The sequence below is a fragment of the Neopelma chrysocephalum genome, unplaced genomic scaffold (assembly GCF_003984885.1).
Source record: "Neopelma chrysocephalum unplaced genomic scaffold, ASM398488v2 Primary Assembly neopelma1_119, whole genome shotgun sequence".
In the NCBI taxonomy this organism is placed as follows: domain Eukaryota; kingdom Metazoa; phylum Chordata; class Aves; order Passeriformes; family Pipridae; genus Neopelma; species Neopelma chrysocephalum.
The window spans coordinates 8,310,921-8,323,346 of record NW_020897781.1 but is presented as its reverse complement, the minus strand read 5'-3'; the positions used below and the strand labels follow the sequence as shown (position 1 = coordinate 8,323,346).

Sequence of the window (12,426 nt, the reverse complement as noted above, 5' to 3'; positions counted from 1 at the left end):
GCAAAAAAACCCAGGTCACAGCCAAATATGCGTTGTCCAGGGAATGCTCTGGGAATTATACAAAATCTGCCAGTCATGACTGGAATGCACTCATTGAGTTGCACTCAACTTCCCAGGACTGTACCAACAAGTGACTGCTGAAAAGCTATCAGCAGAGTTATTTGCTGTGGGGAAGGCTGGAACATCAGGAGAAATAATCCTTTTGTCAGAGATCAGGATCCCTGCAGGTATCAGTCTGGGCTCAGCCATAGGCAAAGTTAGGTCAGGTCCTCACTACTGGAAGGTAGGTGGCTGTCAAGCAAACTGAGGGCACTGAGCAGGACAGACTGTAAGAAAACAGACATTTCAAAAGCAGAAGGAGTAGCAGGAAATCCTGGATAAGACTTGAAAGAAAGTAAAATATCAGGGAATTCATAAAAGCACTGGAAGAACATAAGTTCCTGATCTGGTACTTTTTGTTGCATGGAAAATGGGAAATGCCCTATCAGAACTAAAATCTTAATCCGAGATCACCTGGGAGGGTGGGGGCATGTCTGTGAAGAACTAAAAAGCAACTGATTCTCCAAAAATCAAGATACTTTTTTTCTGTATCACCAGCCTATGCTCCCAGTCTGCCTCCTGTCAGGCAGGGAGACATTTCCACCCCCTGTACACTGGGAATGCTGCTGCAAACTGCCCTGGGGAGACCAAGGGAGGGAAGGGAAATGAGTGGATACTCTGCCTCTTGGAACTCTTTTTCTCCCACAGCTGATCACTGCAATCATGAGCAGCTGAGGTGGAAAAGTCTTCTCAGGTCAGCAGCTCCTGTCTCCCCACGTGCCAAGCAGGACATTCCCCCACTGCTGCCATTTCCAGTTGCTGATGGGTCGCCCACAGGGTGTCTCCTCTGCTGCCTCACACACGTCATCCCTCAGAATTAGTCATTATTTTGTAATATCTAGCCTGAATCAAGGAGGGTTTTTTCCAGCCAATACAGCCCTACACTTCTAACAAACATATCAGGTCGCCTGATGCACAAAATTTCATTTGTGTCTAAAACTACCACACATGACAGAAAGTAAATTGCTCAATTCAATCCTGAGACTTGCACAGCTCTGCTGGATTTAAACATCACCTGGAAAGCACTGGTTGTACACAAAAGAGGATACAGGTTAGGCCACCTACAGCCTCAACCTTGTGGGAGTTGAGGGTTTTTCCTTACTCGTTTTGCTGCCCTGCAGCAGCTGTTCTGAGTTACTGTACATCAGTGAGCTGTCACACGGTGTAATGTGCATGGTGTAAAGCAGAAACCAATGGTTAATTTTAATAAATCACAACTGTAATGGGGCTTAGGGCTTTTTTAGTGAAGCTGTACCAAAGCACATCTGATCTGACGTCACAATGCCATCCCCAGAATATCCAGTCCATTATTTTAATTGGCATGAAAGGATCTTTTCAGTCGAAATGCCACTTACTTGCCAAGAAAGCACTTGGGAACAGTACTTAATTTTCTCCTCCTGTCTTTGATAAGGTTCACTTTCTTGCTCATCATCATTTGGTAGAGCTTCTCTCCCTTCTCCGCAATCATGACATATGCATCCCTCTCCATTCCCAGTTTCAAACCTGGAATACAAAGCAGAAATTCCTTTAGATCTTTAACATCAGATAAAGCATTTGCTCAAAGTGAAAAGCTGAGCCAACAGCAAAAAATGGTGGAAACACAAAAATTAACTGACTTATTTTCCATTTAAGGGGGAAATTAGGTCATTTTTTATCTGAGTACAAATCTGTCATTGGTGAGTTCAGCACCACTGAGACCCAGCTTTTCTTCTCCATTTCAAAAAGCAGCTTTTAACTTGTGGGCCGGGGCAACCCCAAGCACCAACACAGGCTGGGAGGAGAATGGACTGAGAGCAGCCCTGGGGGTGCTGGTGGGGGAGAGGCTGGATGTGCCCCATCCACGTGCCCTGGGCTGATCCCACAGCGGGGGCAGCAGGGCAGGGGGGGATTCTGCCTCTCTGCCCCCTCAGGTGAGACCCCCCTGCAGAGCTGCTCCAGCCCTGGGAACAGCACAGGAACAACATGGAGCTGCTGGAGCCAGTCCAGGGAAGGCCACGGAGATGCTCTGAGGGCTGGAGCCCCTCTGCTCTGGAGCCAGGCTGGGAGAGCTGGGGGGGTTCACCTGGAGAAGAGAAGCTCCAGGGAGAGATGAGAGCCCCTTCCAGGGCCTGAAGGGGCTCCAGAAGAGCTGGAGAGGGACTGGGGACAAGTGCATGTATTGGCAGGACAAGGAGGAATGGCTTTAAACTGAAGAGGGAAGGTTTCTATTGGATAGTAGGAAGAAATTCTTCCCTGGGAGGGTGGGGAGGCCCTGGCACAGGTTGCCCAGAGCAGCTGTGGCTGCCCCATCCCTGGGAATGTTCAAGGCCAGGCTGGACAGGGCTTGGAGCAACCTGGGCTAGTGGAAGGTGTCCCTGCCCCTGGGGGATTGGAACTACGTGGCCTTTAAGGTCACTTCCAACCCAAACCATTCTCTGATTCTGTGATTCTCAACCTTCTGAAATTGATTTCCTGTTGCAAGTTCACCTGTGAACCTGAAATAACTTCCAGCATAAGACTTGTTAAAGGCATCTGGATGTTTGAAAGAGCAGAAGACTTTCAGAGTGTTCTATTACTTGAAGCCAAAAATACAAACTGCTGAAATCAAATTCACATCTGTGAACAAATCAAAACATTATTTTCTCATCCTTTCTTAATTAGCCTTTTTACTAATACCTTTAGGAGAAAAATAGAGTTTGACAATCATATTACCCAGCCATTGAAAGAAATACTGCATGATTTAAAGAATAAAAGATAATTGGATACAAAGAACATTTCACATTCACTTTGTGTGAGTTCCCACACAGCTCATGTTAACTTGAAAATTGCTACAGGCAGGAGGACGATTTCTGAAAACAGCAGGTGTCTACATTACAACTATCCTCACAACTGGCATTTTCTGGCCCTCTTCCCTTTAGATTTGCAAATTGCTTTAGGAGGACAGCACATGACAAAAGCTGTTTTGCTGCTGTAGATGTTTTGTCTTTTCTAGTCCAAACACACAGCTTAGTTTTCTGGCAAAGTTACTCTAGAATTTGTACATCTGGGCAACTCTGGAGTCCAAAACAGAGGCACAGATTGTAGACAACACCAAGATCAGCCTGAAAACAGGCAGTCTGAAGTGGTCCTGTACTTGCATGCCTAATTTTTAGAGACTGACATTGGGCAGAATTTAAGTGATCAGTGCAAGGCTACAAAAGGAAACCTGTACATTTTTTAGGAAGAAGAGTTCATCCTAACTGCAGATAAGTCCTGTTGTTTTATGGCAAGATATTGAAATGAATCAATAATCTTCTGAGCCCTCAGAGCTGCTTCTAGCTTTTTGAAAACACTTAATGCATTTGTTTTAGAGGCTTGAAATGCACATTCCAGAAATTACACTTGCACAACAATTTGTCATTCAAATACAGTATCTCCTTTATGTGTCCATTATCTGGCTAAAGGTTTTGGCTCCACAAACCCCTGGCTTACTGCCATTATTCTTCCATCCTCTTCTTCCCCAGCACTGGTCCAACTCACTGTGAATGCTGCACGTGGAGCTCAGGCTAATTCACAACATGGACTCGTGACAGAAAGCAGCCTGTGTAACAGGACATGTTCCCTGCTGCTCTCACATCCCCGAATTCCTGAGGCTCCCCCATGGAAATGGCAGCCTGAAATGCACAATCTATCCACCTCATCCTACAGAAATGGGAATCTCACCAAGCTTTCTAATCCAAACACTGAGAACTATATGACTCTGCAAGTACTCTGATCCAAAGGATATTTTCCAATAAAGCCTGGAATCTCTGTCAGAAAATCTCTGCTTATCCCAAATGCCTGTCATCAGCTGCACCATAAAACTACATGACAAGAAGCATCAGAAAACCTGCTCTTCCTGGCCAATGTTGCATGGAAAACCTTGAGAAACCTCCTATTCATGAACAGGTCTTTTCCCTTCCTGGTATTTATTTCAGTCACCTCCCCACATTCTCCAGCAAGGCCCATGTTTAAATATGGTCTGTTTTTCAAGTCCTGTCTTTTTACTGCTTATTGAACCATCTCTCCCCTCACACACCTTACTTGACACATGGGGAATCCCACAGGACGCTGTGACCTCCCAAAGCACAAACTCACTGACAAATGGAGACTCGCTGCATCTCTTAGAGAGATGATTTAGCACTCTGAGGGTAAAAGTAAGAGCCAAGCAATGTATTTTAATAAAAAATATATAACTTGGAAGATCAGGATCCTTTCAGTAGACCAGTGAGGATAAAACAAAACTGATTTTCCATGTTGCCTTCAGGTAGTTCTTTCCGATTTACACCATGCCCAATCTACATTTGCTATTATCAGAAGGTGTATTGGGGTTTATATCTGACAAAGTAGGTTATAAATGTTTTATAATCTATGGTAACAACACTGTAAAATTTTCACAGTAATTCAATGCATCAAAGAAATTGGCTCTGGTAAATGAAAATATTGGATAAATTTCCCCCAAAGTACACATTCAGAAATATTTGTTCTCAATTCCTGTTCTTTGTCATTAAGGACAGGCTTTAATTCTGCCCATGGAGGAACAAGTGCAAGCTTTTCTCTTTTTCTCAGGTCCATCTACATGCACACACATTTCTCTTTTGCACACAGGTTCATTCAGTGCAGCACAAAATCCACCATCCACTTACTCTCTCTCTGCTCCCTTTCCTTGATTATAGCATCCAGCCATTTCTGTTTGTCTTCTGCAGTCTTGGCCATGCAGACAAACCACTTGTTTTTGGCCGTGTTGTGGATCTTCCAGCCGTTTGTCACCGTGTAGCCGTTGCTGTGATAATCTGCTGCAAGAGGCCAAAGCACAAAGCACAGGGTGAACAGAAGGTTCTGCTCCTTCCACCAACCCAGGGGGAACACGGTGGGTAAAATGTCTTCTGTGCAGACCTGGATTTCTGAGGTGTTCTCCCTGACTGCCCATGGGACCTGCAGTGCTCACCCCTCTGGAAGTACAAGTGTCCAAAGGCTGCTCAAACTGACTGAATGCTTCAGTCCTCAGGGTGACACTTGATGATTTCGCCTCAGAAGAACTACTAAAGTCTTTTAAATACAATGACATCGGTGAAAAAGTTTATGATGTTTGTTCAGGTTATTTGTTCTGAGTTTTCTGAGCACACACTAACTTCTTGCACTGTAAGGACTTTTGTCCACAGGACATGGGAACTCTTTAGGTGTCAGCTGTTTGAAGGACCTAATATTAATTCCTGACTTTTTACAATAGGAGCAGGGGCTGGTGTGGATGAAATCAGAAAGCCACCCAGTCTTCCTGCCTGTGTCAGGACACCAGAATCAAAACACAACTGCCATTCCCACACTTTGTTCATGGCCACATTCCATGCTACTGATTTGATGCTAAGACTAATATTTAGTAACATTCTAAATGAGAAGAAAATCCAGAAGTTCTATTATTATAGCTGTAATGGCTTAAGATGTAAGAAAATAAAGGATGGAAAGGAGATAAAAGTATCTTTTATTAAATTAACTCGGATAAGGAGTAAAAATAGACAAGCTTCTGCAAACTCTTCAGAAGGTCATTTCAGAATGAAGGACTAGTGCCTGAAAGCACATCCAGTCTTTCAACCATACAAGTTGGTCCAATAATGAAGGCACCACAGGTTCCATAGATTACTTCAGATTTCATTAAAGGAGACGGACAAGGACTTCTGCACCAACTTCCAACACAAGATCTAAACTTACTGTGTTATTAAAAGACAATATTTGGTCTCTTACCTGTTCCATCTTCCACATTCTCTACCTCCATGACTTCTGTATTTATTCGGCCCCTGAAGATATAAAGGGACCCGTTGATTGACTTTGTCCTTTTAGATGTTTTTTTCCCAGTAACTCTGCAATTAGGATTTAGACTGTTAGCAACACATAAGCAAACAGTGTAATATGTATATTAACAAAGCAGTCTGAGGTATGACTGTTAAAAGATGATTCCAGTGTAGTGGTTGGTGGTATTTTAAATAACTGGAACACTCAAACAGCTCCCAAAGCTAAGGGTGCACCAGTGTCAGCACAGTGATAACGAGTTTATTGTGCCAGGTTATGTGAAGATGGGGGTACCTTCAAGGTTTACATTCTTGAAGATTGATTCAAATGCCAGGACAACTGAACAGCACGTGGCCTTGGGATGACAACTGCAGTATTATCTGACACCACCTTACATTTGCCTCCTTGGTTTGCCTAAAGCTTTGATCAATTTGTGGTAGGTACCAAGCTTCAACTATGAAATGAACCACGTAAAGAGGCCAGTGGCACATGGCCTGTCATGTGTGTTACCTGTCACTGCATGGGAAGCTCCTGCTGGGGCAATTTTGCACCCAAGTTTACATTCTTATCCATAAGCTTTATGGTGCCTCTGTTGAAGTTTCTTGTAAAAAATTCAGGAAAGCACTTTTTCATTGCTAGTTGTGTTCTGACTTTTATGTCTAGAACAGGTTTAAAACCATCCAAGTGACACCTGCTGAGGCTTAATATCCAAGAACAACCCCGCTATGTGAACCAAAACACAACTGGTCAATGGTCATTAGGAGGTGGCAGGTGTCCAAACTCTGGTCAGTGAAGGGAATGCTGGGGCAACTTGCCAGGAGCTCACAAGATTCAAAGAATAATGCAATTGAAAACAGCAGGGGAGAAAATTTCTTGTCAGTTAAACACCTACGATAAACTGAGGTGAGAGGAGAATCACCAAGTTTTCCCAAACATTTTTTTCTTTTACAACCAGATTGAGTGACAAATAGACATTGGTGATGACCACATATTTACATCCAATCAGGCTGACAGGGACTGAGATCTTGGAGCTATTGGATCATTTCCTAAAGATGACTGTGGAAGGCAAAAGAAAAGCTGTCCTGGCAGCCCTAGGGAAACCCTTTAAACACTCAGCTTATTTCCCCACATGAAACATATTGTTCCTGACATCAGGATTCAATTTAAACAGCAGTCTGTGATCCTGCTAAAAACAAAAATACAATACTCAGCCCTGAAAATCTATGTCATCAGTTTGCCAGACTTCCCTAAGCTTCTGCAGAAAGAGTGATTGCAGTCTTAGAGCTAAAATCACAGATCTAATTCCAGTTCTAAACAGAGCTTACACTGGTCTCGACAACACTACTTCTAACTTACAATATTGTGAAAAAATATGATGTCCAGATTCGAATGCTGCATTGACTACTTATCAAAAATTGAGGTCTGAATTCTGCTTCCAGCGATTTCTACAAGTTAGTACAGCACAAGTGAGATGAGAACCAAGTTATTCAATCCCAAATAGGAACAGACAGACAGTTTTTTGGGGGGTTGGGGTTTTTTTAAGGTATGTCCCACTAACATGTCACTGTTTGTCAAGCAGCCACTGGGCACAACAGCACGAAGGAAAAGACACTGGTTTCCATCCTGGACTAATTATAAATAGCAGCTAGAGAGCAGAAATATCCAAAATTAAAGTCATTCAGTGATCTAAATATATCTTTTACATTAGGCAATTCCCAGTAGACTTAATGAAATATTATGCTTTTTAATGGAAATCAGACTCTGAACATCCATCAGTTCAAGCTGCACTGTCAGACAAAGATAAACAATATTGATCCCTTGGGAAAATCCAAATGTTACACCAGCCTCCTCCAAAATCAAGCCAAATGACAGAGGAGCTCGGTAATGTCTCCTGCACAAAAAGAAAGTTCTGCTTAAAAGGCAGCAGAACACTTTGTTTTCTAAATCTTAGTATTCTGGGAAAACTGCCTGGCCAGTGCTGGAGCCAGGCTGACCTGAACTACAAACAGGACTAGAAAAACAGCTTCAAAGAGCTCTGAAGAAGAAGATTAGTATCAAATTAACTGTTTGGGGTTTGTTTAAGGAATAGTTTTCTGTTATAAAACACACAAATTTCTGAACTCTGTTCCACATAGAAGTTTTCATTTTGACAAATCTGGTAAAGTGTCCAAATGAAATGTGTCCTCTCCCTTACTTCATTTCAGAGTCAGAATGCTTCAGGTAGATAACATTAAAAGCCACATAAGATCACATGGCGTATATGTTTCTAAATTTAATTCAAACATATTTCATTCTAATAATTTCTAATGTAGATGTCACCTAATAATTTGTATTTATGTTGTATAGATTCAGCATTATACACACAAAAAGTCTGAACTTAATTACTGAAATTAATTTTCCCAGTTTAATGGTTCTAAAATTTTCCACTGAACAAATAAAAAAAGGGGGGGAGAATTTTGAGATATGAGAATTTTCTTTGGAGAGAACACTAGTTTTACAGAATTTCTAGCTAGGTTTGCCATTCCATTTGGCCATCACCAGTAAGGAAGCATAACTTGAACCAGGAGGAGAATACTACAGGAAAGGAAAGAAGAAGAGAAGGGAGTGTAGAGAATGCATTGTAAATTGAGAACAGACCAAGACATGAGACTGGAGCTGTGGAGGTGAAAAGCTCAGGAACTAAAACACAGAATAATTGCAGAAGCAAGTTGCCCTCCACTCTGCCAATGCTATTTTAATAACAAGCAGTAGGTGTTAATAATAATTAAGGTTTCTTAGGAGGCATGATGCACAAACTGTCACTAGGACAGGACAGGAAGACAACGCACAGAGCACATGGGCTGCAAACACTGACAGCAGCTTGCAAATCTTCATCTCTTCCTCACTCCCCTGGGCCCTGCATCCATGTCATGTTAGTCTTCCACTCTCCTCTTGCTTGGCTTTAGATCATTTTGCACATCACCCTCTTCTGCTTGGAATAATCTCACAATGAAAGTTGGCACTTTCACATCACTCCTGAAGACCCACCTGCCCTGGGAAGCTTTTCAGCTGCAACTCACCCTGTGCTTTTGCTGCACTGTTGTAACTCCTTTCTTTGGACTTCTCAGGGGGGGACTCTGTTACTGCCTGGAATATTTATCTACCACATAGTGATTTCTCTTCCCTATTGCCTAAGTAATAGCAACAGTCAAGAACAGGAGGGTCCCACCTGTGACTCAGCCCTACAGAGCAACAGGGAATGGTCAGTAACTCGTCACACCTTCTCCTGACAAATCTGAATAGTTCCCTTATAAACCTGAAAATACAGAGGGACTCACCTGGATTTCCTCTTGCAATAGACCAGCAGATTATCAAACAGAAAGAACATTCTCTCCTGGATGTTTCCTGCTGAGATTTTTAACAAAGTCCCTTGCAGTAAGAGCTGTGTGCAGATATCTGTCAGATTTGATCCCTGAAACATAAAAAAAGAGATATTGTTTATTTTTAACTTTATTTTGTGAGTCCACAAATGCTGTTATTTTATCTGCATGTCATTAAACTGTGAAATAAATGATGCACTCCTAAGGAGGAACGCCTCAATTTCTTAACATGGCTAAACACATCATGTTTTCTCTTTAGAAATATTTATTTTGAGTCTTCATACACTACAATAAATCTTCCCCATTAAACAAATGGGGACTGTGGTCCCGAAGAGATCTTTCACTCTCAAAGCAGCTGTACTGTGAGCCTCTCAAGACCATGAGTCTTCCCTTCATACCCTGAGCTACCATTGCAAACATCACAGTGATGCTTTAGGAAAGCTTTCTAGAAGAGTAATGGTAGCTCTGACACTGACACACATCCCTACCCACCATCTGAGAACTCCTTTCACTAGAGAGGTGTCTCTCCAGCTCTTTTGTTAGGAGGACATGCAGGTCTCTCTTTTCTGGAGTCCTTATAAGCAGTTGGCCCCACAGCCACGGGCAGCAGAGGCCGAGCCCTGCACACTGAGCCATCCCAGGGACCTGAGCTGATGCTCAGACACTGCAGCCTGGGAGCACGGCCAGAACCTGAGAAACACAGGAGAGCACTCACAGACATCTACTCCCCAAACTGTTACTCTGAATATTCCTAGGAAAAGTGATTCTACAGTTCTTTAGTTAACAAGGAAGCCACTATTCTTTCATAGAATCATAGAATGGTTTGGGCTGCAAAAGACCTTAAAGATCATCTCATTCCACCCCCTGCCATGGGCAGGGACACCTTCCACTAGCCCAGGTTGCTCCAAGCCCCGTCCAACCTGGCCTTGGACACTTCCAGGGATGGGGCAGCCACAGCTTCTCTGGGCAACCTGTGCCAGGGCCTCCCCACCCTCACAGGGAAGGATTTCTTTCTAATATGTAATCTATACCTACCCTCTGTCAGCGGGAAGCCATTCCCCCCTGTCCTGACACCCTTGTAAATAGTCCCTCTCCATCTCTCCTGTGAGTTCCCTTCAGGCACTAGAAGGCCACAATTAGGTCACCCTGAAGCTTCTCTTCTTCTCCAGGCTGAACAATCCCAATTCTCTCACCCTCTCCTCACAGCAGAGCTGCTCCAGCCTCTGATCACCTCCATGTCCTCCTCCAGACTCGCTCCAACAGGTCCATGTCTTTCCTGTGCTGGGGCCCCAGAGCTTTCAAAGGCTGCCAAGGATGCAGCACCAATTTGTGTGCTCCACATCTGCCTTTCTATACATTCTGGATAGAGTGATGCAAGAACTAGCTAGATGCAATAGTTCCATCTGCTGTCTGATATTCTTTTAGTTTTTTAATCATTCTGTAGAAATACTTAATACACATCCAGAAAAGAGAACTTGTTATTTTGAAAATGACTTGTTACTGTGTCCAGGAGAAATCGCTTATTTTAGAATTATGACCCCAAAAGCCTATTAGAACACACACAAATAGGAACAGAAACCAACTGACTGTGAAAAGCATCTTCCTCACATGGTTTGCCCATGGAGAAATCAAGACTCCAGAGCACCTCAAGATCAAGTAGCTAATTTTCCAAAACACACCCAAAGACAGCAAAAGCAACAAGTACAGTGACATCAGTAATTGAAATCAATCTTTTACTGACACAAGAATCACTGGGTAAAATTATCTGACCTATTTTGTGCAGGAAGTAAAGCAAATGACTAAAACAGTTGCTTCTCACTTTAAAATCTACAAATCTTTATTTTTCCATCAGACCCATCATGATGGTATCTAAACACAGTCAGTGCATTTCCTGTTTGCTGTTGGCCTACCTACTTCCCATTTAGAACAACCCTCCTGCTGGGCTGCTGGCACACTCCCCACATTCAGGCTGTGTGTCTTATATTTGTAGAATACTTGATCCTAAGTAAGCTGATCTTCACCTCTTTTAGACAATTCAGATCCTTGGACTGAAAAAGCTGGAAGCTGGAGGCCTTGTTGCAAAGTACATATGGTAAATAACCATACAGACAGGGCACCAGTGCTTCAGAATCCATATCCATGCTAACAGAAAAGGGAAACTTTCTACTTCACAGGAGAGACTGCCATCACATAAACTAAAAATAGGCATAAATTTGCATTATAGACTTCCTCCTACAGTCAGCTCTGCGACTTATTGTTAATTGTAACACTGTATTGTTAATCTAAAAATGTATTTAATTCAGAATTGCAGCTTTCCAAAATAGAAACTAGGAACCCTTCTCATTAGGAATAAACTGTGAAACATATCTGAAAGCACTAAAACCAGTTATTTATAAACACAGCCCTTTATTCTAGAGTCCTAATTTGTAAGACCCCTGCACTGTGCAGACTAGACACTGTCAATCAGTTTCAAACTTCTTTACAAATTTTCTTTTCCAATTTCTTTACATTTATAAAAAAAATACCATCATGGTATTTATATTATTATATCCACCATCTATCTGTGATGTATAAAGTAAGTTTTCCTTTCAACATGCCACTAGAACAGTTTAGAAATGTTCCACAGCTAACTGGGAGGGAAAAACCACTTCTGTTTAGAAATTTTGAGCTGAGTGTGTCTGTGTTACAAAAATTTGTATAGAAACAAATTTAAAGGGTTTTTAGCCCCAGAATATTGCTGTAGATAAGTTAAACCCTAAAAAAAACCAAACCAAAACACCAAAACAAAAAAAAACAGTAAGTCTGGATATGACTATTTATGGCATCATAGACACTGTAATAGTCATGTTTCAGAGTTCAAACCATGCCTCTTGCCTAGATGACCCAGGAGTTGCATTGAACCTGAAATGTTTCAATGCTTCTAGAAGTCTTGCTACATAGAACATTGTACAACTTTGCTTGCTGAGCTTGATATCCAAAAATTACACAGCTGGATATCTGGGTTGTTCTCGTGTCTTTAGCTGGATGCCAAGAACATCCTTCAGGGAAAAAACAAGCAAGGTTTAAAACATACATGAAAAATAAAAAACAACCCGAAGAGAGTCATGGAGAGCACCCAGGAGTCCAAACATGAGGAAGCTTACATGACCCCTGACAAAATGTCCTCAGCTGGCAGTGATCAGCCCTG

At 42.3% G+C, this 12,426-nt stretch overlaps 1 protein-coding gene across 2 annotated transcripts in view; it reads right to left on the bottom strand.

Annotated features, from left to right (window-relative positions):
- The window catches only part of PREX1 (phosphatidylinositol-3,4,5-trisphosphate dependent Rac exchange factor 1), a 142,549-nt gene that overhangs the window by 50,603 nt on the left and 79,520 nt on the right, over positions 1-12,426 (bottom strand). For both annotated transcript variants that reach the window (XM_027697302.1, XM_027697303.1), the window contains exons 7-10: positions 9,198-9,331; positions 5,836-5,951; positions 4,743-4,892; positions 1,455-1,602 (exon numbers count right to left, since the gene is read on the bottom strand). In XM_027697302.1, coding sequence (XP_027553103.1) covers positions 1,455-1,602; positions 4,743-4,892; positions 5,836-5,951; positions 9,198-9,331 — 548 coding nt within the window. The remainder of the gene's footprint in view (positions 1-1,454; positions 1,603-4,742; positions 4,893-5,835; positions 5,952-9,197; positions 9,332-12,426) is intronic.